The sequence below is a fragment of the Homalodisca vitripennis genome, chromosome 1 (assembly GCF_021130785.1).
Source record: "Homalodisca vitripennis isolate AUS2020 chromosome 1, UT_GWSS_2.1, whole genome shotgun sequence".
Classification (NCBI taxonomy): Eukaryota; Metazoa; Arthropoda; class Insecta; order Hemiptera; family Cicadellidae; genus Homalodisca; species Homalodisca vitripennis.
The window spans coordinates 10960770-10974006 of record NC_060207.1 but is presented as its reverse complement, the minus strand read 5'-3'; the positions used below and the strand labels follow the sequence as shown (position 1 = coordinate 10974006).

General features: G+C 34.3%; 1 protein-coding gene across 2 annotated transcripts in view; it reads right to left on the bottom strand.

The window, feature by feature from the left end:
* The window catches only part of LOC124357030 (ran-binding protein 3-like), an 84443-nt gene extending 77205 nt beyond the window's left edge, over positions 1 to 7238 (bottom strand). For both annotated transcript variants that reach the window (XM_046808404.1, XM_046808414.1), the window contains exons 1-2: positions 7112 to 7238; positions 4941 to 5027 (exon numbers count right to left, since the gene is read on the bottom strand). In XM_046808404.1, the coding sequence (XP_046664360.1) occupies positions 4941 to 5027; positions 7112 to 7127 (103 nt within the window). In that variant the 5' untranslated portion in view covers positions 7128 to 7238. The remainder of the gene's footprint in view (positions 1 to 4940; positions 5028 to 7111) is intronic.
* Positions 7239 to 13237: the final 5999 nt, after the last annotated feature.

Below are 13237 nucleotides of genomic sequence, written 5' to 3'. Positions count from 1 at the left end.
AAGTACTTGGGAGTGACAATAGATGAAGATCTCAAATGGACAACACACATTGACAACCTGTGCAGGAAATTAGGTACTGGACTGTATGTCGTTAAAAGAATAAAATCAATAAGTGATGTACCCTCTGCAAAAAACAGCCTAATTTGCTTTATTTGAATCGAACCTTCGCTATGATCTCCTGGTCTGGGGTAATTCATCTGCAGGAAATCTCCAACGTGTGCTGGTAACACAGAAAAAAGCAGTGAGAACACTTGCTGACTTACAGCCAAGAGAGAGTTGTCGACCAGCTTTATCAACCTCTCAATTCTGACGGTTGTATCCTTGTACGTGCTGGAGGCAGTAACCTGTGTGCATGAGAGAGGTTTTCCCAGAGGATGTAACACACATCATTACAACACAAGACGAGCGACAGATTTTCATCTCCCTGGGCATCGACTTTCTCTATTTGAGGAGAAGCCCTCTTACATGGGTTTAAAACTGTGGAACCACCTGCCAGAAGACCTGAAGGGACATGGTGCGGCAAAATTCAAGAAGGAGGTGAAGTTGTGGCTGCTGCAAAATCCATTCTACTCTTTAGAAGAATACCTGAACAGAGAGCAAAACTAACAACCAAACTGGACATTTACCTGTAAATTCATTGTTTGTAAACTACGCAATTGTATTTATATGATCTGTAACAAATTTTGACGAGTTACAATTCTCAAAGAATTTGTAAATAAAGAATTTGTCTATTGTCTTCGCTTCCACTGTTTGAGCACCACAAGTATACTGTGGCCGCTTCACCACTTTGGGATGTGTTAGAAAACCCATGTAGCTCATAACTTGTACGGTCATTTTACTGTATATGACAGGGGATAGAAATGTTATTTACACAAGAGTTTCGCTTTTGGAGAAATTCAGTAGCCCCAAACTGTTTTATGTAGTACAGAACTACTGCATAAAACATTAAGCGGAAGAGAGAAAACCACAAGGATCATAGATTTAGGCTGTAAGTCTAAGCACTTTACGTGTAGTAGGAGTTTCAAGTGGGAAGTCTTATATTGTAAGTGAACTATTCACTTTTAGATAACCAATGTAGGACTAATATAGAGAAGTGGTGGTCTGTAAAAAGACAGATGTTATTTTGAAGTTCTGGTCCTATCATCAGGACATCATTGAGAGAGACCTTAACTGGTATAAAAACTATGGAGTTTAAACATGGTAATATGAGTCTTGAAAAGCCATGATGGGGCAGAACATAGAGAGGAGATAAGCAGACAGGATAAGGGCATTCAACCACGTACAGTTCGAGGACTTTAGCTGCGCGCGTGACCTTGAGTGTGTGGTAAAAGGCGGGAGGGGTGGCGGGGTAGCATTATGCGCTGCGTCCCGAAAACATTTCCTGTGACTCATGGGTAAAATCCTCCTTTCAGGAATCTTATTGGCCCAAATAACTCACGACACTCGCTAAAATCAGTCTGTTTTGTGACAGTGCTGATTGTGGTGGAATTAAATAATAAGATAATAACAAATAATAGCAATAATAGGACTTATCCTTGTTTTTCAGTTGTTATAGTGTTATTTAACGTGTTTTTGAAAATAACGTATTTGTCAATACTAATCTGCAAATCGAAATCGTGAGTTTAAAGTTGTTAAAGCTATTGTTGCGCCTTCATCTCAGCGGCTAGCACGTAAACGCAACCCGCCACACAGATATCGTTTATTTGTTGAAAGGGTAGTATTAGGGCCCTACGAGCACAGCTAAATTCCTCCAACTGTAACCTTGGGCAAGATACTCAGACATGAAGTTGAGATAGAAGGTTTTGAAGTTCAAATACTTTGAAATTTGGCTTTAAGGGAATGGAACCTACGCTCACCGTTTTTGAAGTTCCAACAGAGATTTTCAGGTTTAAAGGGAAGGCAGTCGACATGACATCCTTAAGGTCTCTAGAGTGAGTAGATTTAAAGAAGTCATCATAAAGTTATTTTCTGCTGAGAGGGGGCTCTTGAGTACAAAAATGCTGGAGGGGGATTGATCAAGCTCATTGGTTGAGAGTAAAGAGATAAGACACTTTAGAGGCAGGGTGCAGCCATTACCACGTAACGTAGATAGCTGCCGAGAACATGTGGCATATTGAGGCCAAGAGAGTAGTGCTCATGAGTGAGCAGCTTGGGGCAAATGGCAGCTCCAAAGAGTATATTAATGGGGCCAGGTATACCGAATGTGAGGTCAGTCAGGATGTAGAGCTTCACTCGCCGTAAGACTTCTGGAGAGAGTTGAATGTTCGTGGTTCGTTTTAATGAACATTAGATTTTGTTACTAAACCACTTCATTAACAGTTGTAAAATGAGCATACAAGTTTTTACAATCAGCTTTAATCTCAGTATGTTTAACAGACCCAACAGTTGTACAGAGGTAAAAATTGAAGACAAGAGAAACAAGTTTAAACAAAGTATTTGTTTTGTAAAACACTTTCCTTCCAAAAAGCTACTAACATGCTGTTTTTAAATTCCAAAACTTGAAATGCTCTTGATAAATATCCTTCTTGATATAACACTATAAGAAATGGGCAGATTTCTAGAAATAATTTGAACACCACGTGAGTCAGTAGAGTTATCATATGAATCATTGTAGTTTACAAATTATTTACATTTATCACAAACTACCCTTGATTATAAATAGCATTTATATTGTCACTTTATTGGTTGTGTTGTAAGTGGAAGTGCCATTTAAAAACAATTCTCATGTGGGAAACTGGCTCATTAATTAATTTAAGGTTTCTCAAAATGAGTATGTAAGCAAACTTTTATCTAAATCGCTAAATTTATTCGACACCACTACAGCTTCATACATACATTTTTGACTGACCAATTGTTTTCTACGGTTTAAATATGAGACTAATGTTTAAACAACATTCAGAATTATACATATCTGCCCTAAGCGTTACATAAAAAAACACAATAATTAAGCTGCAGAATAAATAAATTTGTAAACATACAGTGTACAATCATGTCATTTTAAAATGTGACATAATAACACATCTAACCTATCAAAATGAAATTATCTATAAAATTAGTTTTTCATGAAACCAAGTTTTGCATAGAAGATTTTTGGTGTGGTGTAAGTTTACTCCTTCTTTTTATAATTGAATACAAACATTAAGAATGATCTTCAAGATTGACATATCAATCTTTTAAACCATGTAGTATTGTGACTAAATTGTTATCATTTCAAACGATAACAGTTATTTCTTGATTATGTGCATCAAATTCATATTAGAAAACACTCATTACAAATTAAAAAAATATAATGTTTAAAACTTGATCAGTGGACTTAATCAGTGGAAGTTGTTGGAATTGTATTATAATAGTTTGACGTATTTCAATCCAAATAAAAAAAATGCTACAGATTGGTATATAACTTTATATTGTTTCTAATGAAAATTTTAGAAATGATTTTATATTTAACACAAAGCATGCAGATTTCTTCAACTTAACTCAGATACCGCCAACTTTATAAATTCTGTTTCAGCTGGAAGGTGCAAAATATTTTCTTGTTTCTCTCCAATGAACTAAGTACAATTTGATGGTTTATTTGACTGCATTATGTTTGGTACATTGACTTGATACCACTATTTACAAGGGGGAATATTTTTAAAATGTAACTCTCAGGCTTTCAGAGCACTCCATTGTTTCGTAATGTCGTTTTCTTGGTTGGGAGCACGATTGCCCTGTGTACTTTGCTCTCTATCTACACAGACACATCAGGGGTACCGAAACTTGGCTATTCCACTATAAGCGTGAACAGTTTAGATTCGCACACTAACAGTGAATAGTAAGTCGCATTTAAAACTTCACTGGTGCCTTTTGTCTGAAAATATCACCTTGTCTTTCACCTCCACCCTATTGCTGGATTTATATCTTAATTTAAAACAATAAATATTTAAGTACTATTTAATTTATTTGCAATGACAGATTATTAGGTTACATTAAAATAAATATGATATAAAACTGAAAACATGATCTTTTGAAAGCTCTAAAATTCAATTTAACCTAAAAACTTAAATAGACATTTCATCTTTATACTTGTAGAGTATACAGGGTGAGTCTGGACCACCCGTGCAGTATTTACAGCTGTCTTAATAACTGACTTCCAAACTTTTTTCTATCTCTTTTCTCCATAATTGGTGGGGGGGGGGGGGGGTGGGGGGGGGGGGGGGTGGGGGGGGGGGGGGGTGGGGGGGGGGGGGGGTGGGGGGGGGGGGGGGTGGGGGGGGGGGGGGGTGTTCATATTTTACATATTTATGATCGCGCATCACATTAAGTCTGCTGAGTCTACTAGCAGATATCAGCTGACTAAAGTATACAAATTACTAATCACTGAAACTTGTTATTGCTGTACTTTCTGTGTAACTTTGATATTGATAGTTAACCAAATTAAAAAATTATTATAGTTTGTTAAATTAATAATGTTTAGTTAGCAGTTTCTATTTCCAATGTCTACATGTATCGCCACATGTCTGTTGCAACTATGGGTGGACATTTGCTGCTCAATGGTAAACAGACATTCACTTACTTTTCTTAAAATGTTTTATCATGGCTGAATTCTTTGAAATTTTTGGCTACCTGCTCGAGTTGCTTAACAGAAAAAAAACCAGTGAATTATTTTCTTAGTTACAAATAGTAGCCTACAGAATAACTATCAAATTCAGAATAAAAAATTGAGACCCTAATAATTAATTGTGGTATTAGCCTTTGTCATTTTACGCATGACAAGCATACAATTGATGTATTTACAAATTAATTTATTTTTTAGTAGCCTAAATAAAATGTTTGATTTGAAGAGGTAGCTAACTATATAATTTTTTATTGCAAGCATTAGTGAATGGAAGTCTACTTGAAAACAAAAATATACTATGCTAAAAAATGATTCTTCAAAAATCTAAACTCACGCAGCATACCTTCAGGTTTTTCAGCACTTTGTTGAAGACTGTTTGGCAGCTTGGATGCATTTTCAACTGTAGGCTTCTCTTCCATGCTTTCTCCACCTTAAAAAATAAACCGACGAATTACAAATCATAATGTTTTAAAAGATTATGAGATGAATCTATTAACGATACATCCAGTTCAAGTTTAAACAAAAGAATGTGGACGTGAACATCTTCTTTTAATGACTTTTATTGGATACTGAAGGCTTGAAAATCCTATATATAGATAAAATTGTATTCTTCTTTATCATATTTCATTTGGCTCAAATTTTGTGCTTACTGAAGTAATTAAGGAAAATTATGAGACCCTGACAGCACATGTTTCAGTTTGGGAGCTTGGTTGTCTAAGGAGTTCCTGCGGTTGCTTAAACCCTAGTTACCGTCCACTACGTGTTCTATCGAGCTTTCATCAACCCTGGTTTTTGATGCTCCGAAGGTTAGAGAACCAAAATAAATCACACCTGCATGGTAGGCCTAGACTTTAATAAGTGACCTACAATTGTTATTCTAGGTCGTTTTCATCAAATGTTTCAATTGTTTTATATCAAATAAAGAATTTGATATTAAAATTTATTATTTAAATTAACATATTTCAACTTTCAGTTATAGTAATGTTTAATGTAAACAATAAACAAAATGAAGTAGTAACTAATTTTTGGAGAATTTGTAAATGGCGATGAATATGAGGAATTGTGTGAGATAAACAACTGAGAGCTACATTACATATCCCTCAGAATATAGAATGGTATCATACTCATTTGAGGACAGAATTCCATCCTTTGTTGATTTTTAGGACAAAACAATAAAATCTGTAACACAGGCTTTACAAATGCATTCAACTTAGACCAATTTATATGAACAAGACATAAAGACAACTAAATTATGCTTTTTAAAATGTCTCACACTGCATTCTTTCATCTAATTCTCCTGAGATGCAAACTACGAGTAGGGCTAAGCACAAAGTTCAGAATGCTTTGGTGAATGGAACATTTGTGACAAAGGGCTAATTTGCAGATGTTGCTGATACAACACCCATAGGAATTATGCTTATATAAGATGAGCTAAGTTTATACTTACCTATGCTAGCCTTTTCCTATGTAAAAACAGACAAAACGGGATTTTCTTAACGCTGCATATATAATAAAATGTGGGAAGACTTTAACAAGCGGCCTACACTCGTTATTCAATTATTATTATCCAACGATTCAATATATTATGAAACTTTGATATTGTATAATAATCGTACATAACAGTAGTTATGATACATTAAAACAAGAATAATACATTACAATTTTAATAACATAAATTTAACAATAACATTACAAAATAACAAATCCAAACTATGGTCTACATATCATAAAACGTTACAATACTTACAGCTTGCCCGGATAGCAGTGAGCAAGCGCTTTTGTGAAATGGAGGAAAGTATTCTCCCCATGGTAATCAGGAGCCAAATGTGTATAGAAATATCTCAGATAATTTCCTCATATTGATAGGATCCAGTTTTAAATTCTCTAACAATTATTTACTTCTTGGTGTTTACTGCTTACATTAAAAATTAATATAACCAAGTTGTAATCATATGTTAAAACTTGTAATATTGAATTATTCATTTGGATTAATAATCAATCCATTTCATAATAAAATTCAAATAACGAGTGTAGGCAGGCCGCTTATTAAAGTCTACCAGGTAGTGTTTACTTTAACATTACCTAGGTAACCTGCTTTTTTAGTTACCAAAATCCTCAAAAAAGTCTAAGGACATCAATTACAAGTTTAAAAAATGTGTTCAGGACAACACTTACCTCTACTTAGCCTATGAAACATAAGAACTGGGAAGAGTCATGGCATAAACATAATCATAAAATGTAGAATTTACTATGATTTAAAAATAGGAATATGGTTGTAAACTTGAATAATTATTTAAAACAATAACCAGAATTCATGTTGTAAATAATAAGTCACACCTCAAACAATGGAATATTGATCAAATAAGCAAAGTGTAACCTTGTTCCCTATGATCTAATTAACCATATGAAACGTAAAACTAAATTAATAAACAGAGAAAACAGTACGATACGAAATATACTGTAATACAGTTACATTTAGTATAACATTACTGACTTAATCTATAATAAACAAACCTGTAGATGCTGCCATCTTGAAAGGATAAGCCAAAATGACTAGTACGACGAACCACAGCCAACTGAAACAATTTTCATTTTGGCACTGAATTAATATTATTGTTTTTGATGCAAAGAGGAAAGTAGAAGTGTGAATAATATGGCATATTGTAAGTTACTGTAATTACAGTAAACAAAAACTTGACATATAAATTAAATTGAAAGTAGAAACTGTGTACACTATTTATTGTACTAATAATATTTTTAAAATTTTCATAAGATTTATTCTCATGGTTTACAATATTTTGTTCCACGTTCACCTTGAATTCAGCAGTAGGGCTATGTCTCGCCGCTTGTCGGAACTTCAACCAATTCTTCTTCAACTGTATTTTTCACACCGAGTTGCACGAAGAGGGAACAGCTATACTATCACAAATATAAGGCAATTAAAGAATAGGTATTGCAGTCTGCCTTAAGCAAGATATTGTTTTCTGACTATTAAAGTCTGAACATTAAACAATATTCCTGGGTCAATTAGAAATTATGACAGAAAGAAATTCAGAAGTACTATCGAGATCTGCTCATTAATAAGTCATATTATTCCGTGGAAAAATACTTTAAAGATTACATATTTATCATCACCATACCAATGCTGTATTTATATCTGCCTATTTATAGTTACTTAATAAATGAAATTATCCACGGTTGGTCAAAGACGAAAAGGAGATAGTTGAAAATAAGGTGATTGCAGTGGCAAAGGAAGCGGAGGTTGACTAACTGAGTTTGGAGTTAAAACGTCACAGTACAGTCAGTCTGTCTATATGTTCGCCTGCCAGATTGATTCTTGAAATATGGTACATGTATTGTTCTTGGTCCAAGAAGAACCCTATTAAAATTGGGTCAAAGGACAACTCGTCTATTTGTCTGTCTGTACATTTACCTGTTTGTGCGATAAGTCTTGATAGAAAAGTCATAGAGTCTTGAAACTCTGTTCAAAGGTTTTTTTGTCCAAGGAAACCCTCTCTAATTTGAGATCAAAAGTTTAAAGAAGTCCATTCATCTGCCATATGGATGTGCAATAACCATTTATATAAAGACCCTAGAGTCTTAAAACCTGTTATAAAAAAGTTCCTCTGTGTCCAAGGAAAATCTCTATTGATTTTGGGAACAAAATGTCAAAGAGTAGTCCATCTGTCTGTTCAATAACTCTTTTATTACTTTTTGTCGGATCCCTCAATACTCCGTTATATTGGTTTATTTATTTCTTCTTCTGGTATGTAGGCACATCAGATAACTCACACAAAATTTCACTCCTGAATTTTTCCCCTATTATAACGCTTACACAATAAATGTAAAACATAATGGAAATAACGTGAAGTGTGTTTAAAATAATTAACTATAATACAAACCATGTTCTTCATACAAGTTAATACTGTAAGATGTCTTTCGCCAACCACAGATGTTTGATTATTCAGTTTGATTAAATCTAAGAACAAAAACTCTGTGAAAAAGAGTTTTATTTCATTTTAAACAGAGTGTTAGAGTAGGGTTTTAATATAAAGTAGTTAATTTTTCCATGAGGACTGAAATTTAACTAGTAAATATTTACTTAATTTCATGTAAAATTTGCTCAATACTTTTAGTATCAGTATTTATTGTATGTACTTCCAATATAATGCCATTCATTTTTTGCACAACATTCTTACGTACGGGAGTATGATTTTCATTAGTTATGGAATTACCTGTCTAAGGAGGTAATGTGGACTTCGGATCAACTTCACATCAATTTGGAATATTTTGGATGCCTCAAGTAGATTAGTGACTATAATCTTGGCCAACACATGGGAAAATGTGCTAACGAATATCAAAGACACACATCATATCTATATTTTTAACACTTCCGTGTATTTACATTTTTGAAGTTTTTACTAAAAAATAACCTTGGTTTGCTAAAAAATATAGTTTAGAACACTACAGTCCACTCAGGTATAATACTCTACACTATTCTATACACTGCTTAAAGATATATGAATAAAGAGTTTAGTACTCCTTATTAAATCTTTTCAATAGTTTACCTCTGCATTAAAATCAAATAGATCCATTTTTACGCTATACAGTGGGAACAGTTGATTCAGTGGGAATGTTGAGTTTAACCCGGTTTACCTTCTCCTTAGTGCAGCATCTGGAATCTGACGCAGTCATAGACTTTATTTATTCCTGGGATCTGGAGTCATGTTTCAACAACCTGGACTACAAAATATAGTATAGTCTAAGTGAAGCAGTGGCGTATTTAGAGGGAAAGCTATAAAGGCTGAAGCCCAGGGCGGCAAAGGTTTTACTAAACGTACAAAAACAATTTAATTAGGCATATTTAAAATTTAAGGACGTGTATGTTAACACTGGTATACTGCACTGTTTTATAGAAGATATTTGGACGTTATACTGTCAATGCTTGTCTGCACTGTATAAGGCGGCAGAAGTAATGTAGTTTCCGTTGATACGCGGAAGAAAAACAACTTAAACATAAAAAGTATATCAAACTCACGTTAGTAAGCGAGAGGTGACGCTTGCAGACATTAAATGAAGATAGGAAGCATTCAGAATTATTTTCAATGACGAAACGGAAGAGGCAACCACACGAATTGAAGTCGGTAGCTACCCTTGCAAGCTTCAAAGATTAGAAACTGCATTTTTGTCATTCTATGGGGGTGATCTACTCAATAGATTTAATATTACTAGTAAAATCTGCCATAATCTAAAACTGACTTGACAACAGTAGCACTAATGTATGGATCATTATCACAGTATATTAGTATCATAAGAAAAGAGTTCGATGTTTATGAAAATAGAGCTGTGCTAAAGTTAGAAATATGTACATATGAAGGTGAAGTCATAAAAGAGGCCACGAAAGTTCCATCTTGATAAGACTGGAAATTTCTAGACTGAGAGAACTTTAGAATAATCACTTTTTATTTCACATTAGACATCCTTTGTTATGAAATAGAAAACAGAAAAATTTTACGAGCTCGGTTTTTCTATTTCTCAATTTTAGCGAAAAAGAAACGACAAAGAGACACTAACTGACTACTGTAAGACAACGTGTAATTTTTATAACAAGGTCTCCCTTCACCGGAGGGTTTTTCTATAGAATGTCTACATTTATTTTGTTTCTCAAAGGAACTTAAAGATCAAGAACGACCAAAAAAGTATTTTTAATCTGTATAAACTGTTACAAGACATGTAACGGAGTTCAATACGTATACCCCTATGTTGACATAACATTAAAACATTTTATTTTAAATATGTGTGATAAAAACCTACACGCGATTTTAACCATCGGGTCTGAGATGGCTGAGAAATTAACTATCGAAGATGTTATCAATTCATTCTCAGTCTCTAAATCAAGAAGAAAATTGATGTAATCAACATAGAGATTTAAATGATACAAAGTTCTGTTCTACTTTTTCCTGAATAAACATGTACATTTTACTTGCCAGCTTGCATACGTAAGATCAAATATATCAGTTGGTTTCTTATTTAAAAATGTTCTTATTTCTTCCAAAATAAACATATTACAGTGTTGATAAATTAAAACATTGCAACCATTGATAAAAGATAACAAGATTATGGTTTCAACGTAGAATGTTGTTGATACCTAATACGTTTTTAATACAACTTTGGTTAAGAAAGACACAAGAGGTGGCAAATAGCCACTAGCCCCTGGACACAAGTCCCCAGGCTACTTTGAAATTTAAAATAGGCCACTGAAGTGAAAAGGTATTCTCATTATCTCATACGGATAGGGTTGATTCAATGAAATATTCATTCTAATCTTAGTTTTTAATTATCATAAAAAATCATATATTTACTGAAGCAGAGGTAATTAAGAACAGGAAACTATGTGATGCGACAAATGAAATGGAATTAATCTATTGGTTATGGTGAACTGTTTGCTTAAAATTGTAGTTTATGCAGGTAAGCTAAATACCACTGTCTTGTAGTAGATTTGACTTCTGATTGTTCTCACACTGACCAGTTCGCTATTGTTTTACGATATGCACCTCAAACAGAGATAAAGCCTCTAGCTCAAAATATTAAGCTTCTGACTGAAAAATCGTGTATAGTTGGACGAAGAAAGTTTTAGTTAGTTTTTTTAGTTCTGTTATCAATATCAAGATTTGCTGGACAAAAGTTAGTTAAGGCTTTTTGTATTCAATACTTTAATCAGGTCCCAAATAAAGCAGCTGAGTCCCCCTTGCTGATTGAATAACGTGACCAATACAGTGATTACATTTTGTTGGCTTAGCTGCTGCAGAATGCTGCACCGTTACTGTAGTTTTTTTTTATTTGTCTAAGAATGTTTTTCTTAACGAAATTTTATTTATTTACAATCTGTACAATTTGAGAAGAACAATAAGTAAATATTATATACAGAAACAACATTGACAATTAAAATTGAGTTAGATGTTAACCACTGTTAACACTTAATTAATTCAAGAACCTAAAAGGTAGATCCAAGATGGCAGTTCAACATACAGGTGCATTATTTTGAAGTAATGTATGTCATAAAATGTAGGCCAGTGGCGAAGACAAGCTCCTCGCGGGCCACCCAGATGGGCTGATCAGCAAACTGGGAGAGAAACCTTTCAATACAATTGTTATAATAGCAGTTACAATGGCATTACTCTGCACTGCAATAAGAAAGAGAAAACAAACAGATGGAATCATACATAAAAACTGTTCCTACAAAAATCTCTACACATAAAACAGAACAAAACATTATGAAAAACAAAACAAAAACTGAACTATATGCTGACAGTCAAGGAAAAAGGCTATCAGAGATTATTGGTCTGTGCAGTAAAGGAAGAGTTCTTGTAAACAGACTTGTTAAGTGTAATTGTGTGTTACAACAGTCCCTCCCGATTTGATTTACACGATAACGACCCTATGCACGATAATACTGCTGTGGTTAATACTGGAGTTTAAAACACGAGTTGCAAACAGAAATATTGCAAACATCTCTAAAAATTTAGACGAAACATTTAGCTGTTGCAAACAGTTTTTAAATTTTTGCAACAGACATTTTTATTTCCACCTGAAGTCGTTAAAGATAAAAAGGAATTGCAAACTTTTGTTTGCAACACTGGTTTCGGTCACTATTGTGCCGTTGAAACATGAAACAGAAACATTTCCCCGCCATCCCCTACGCTGCCACCTCCACTCTCATTCACGTGATCATTCGCACCACCCTGTCTCGACTCAAGTGTCATTTCCTGTCTGGACTGCTACTAGTTACCTCGTGCTTGTTGTGAGTTCTCTCGTGCTTGCTGTGAATTATCTCAACACAGACAACATTCTAAAGTTAATTAGCTTGTACAGAGAGCAGCAAGTCCTGTGAAACCAAACTATTTCCGATTACAAAAATAAAAACATGAAAAACTACGCATGGAATGACATTTCACGTGAAATGAATTTAAGCAAGGTAGAGGTGCAAAATCAAACGAGGAACCTCATTATTCAATTCAATATAGAAGCTAAAAAGGGGAATAAGTCTGGATCGGGGGCCGACGATGGGAAAACCAAGTGGAAGTTTTTTCAATCAATGATGTTCCTGAAGGACAAAACGATCCCCAGGCAAGCTCGAGAGACAGCGGGGGAGCAAGAAGCAGTTGGCCCACAGGTAAGCTATTTTAATAATTATTACTTTAATAATTTTTTTCTTTAAAAAATTTACAATAAACATTTTTACAATTAAAAAAACACTAATGTAAGTTTGTGCTAATGTTAAATCAGGATTACACTGCGATTTCACATTGCCTAAAATTAATGCTTATCCTGCCAGGAGACTGATCGTTGAGGACTCTTAAAATATTCTGCAAACTCTTTTCGGATTTTCTTTGCTAGTTCTGAGGGTTTCCTAGGAATCCGCTTTAGACGGAGAAGTGTCCCCTGGGGCATTCCATCCACCCTCCACTGGCCAGGTACAAGAGTTCCACTTGCATCTTCACTATCGTATGTCCCTGAGGGATCGTACGATGCACTTGACGTCTCACTCCTCCTTAAAAAGTTGTGCAGATGCGCGCATGTTAATACAATTCTTTCAGCGTTTTCTGGTTCAAGAAGAAGTGGTTTTTTGAGTATTCTAAA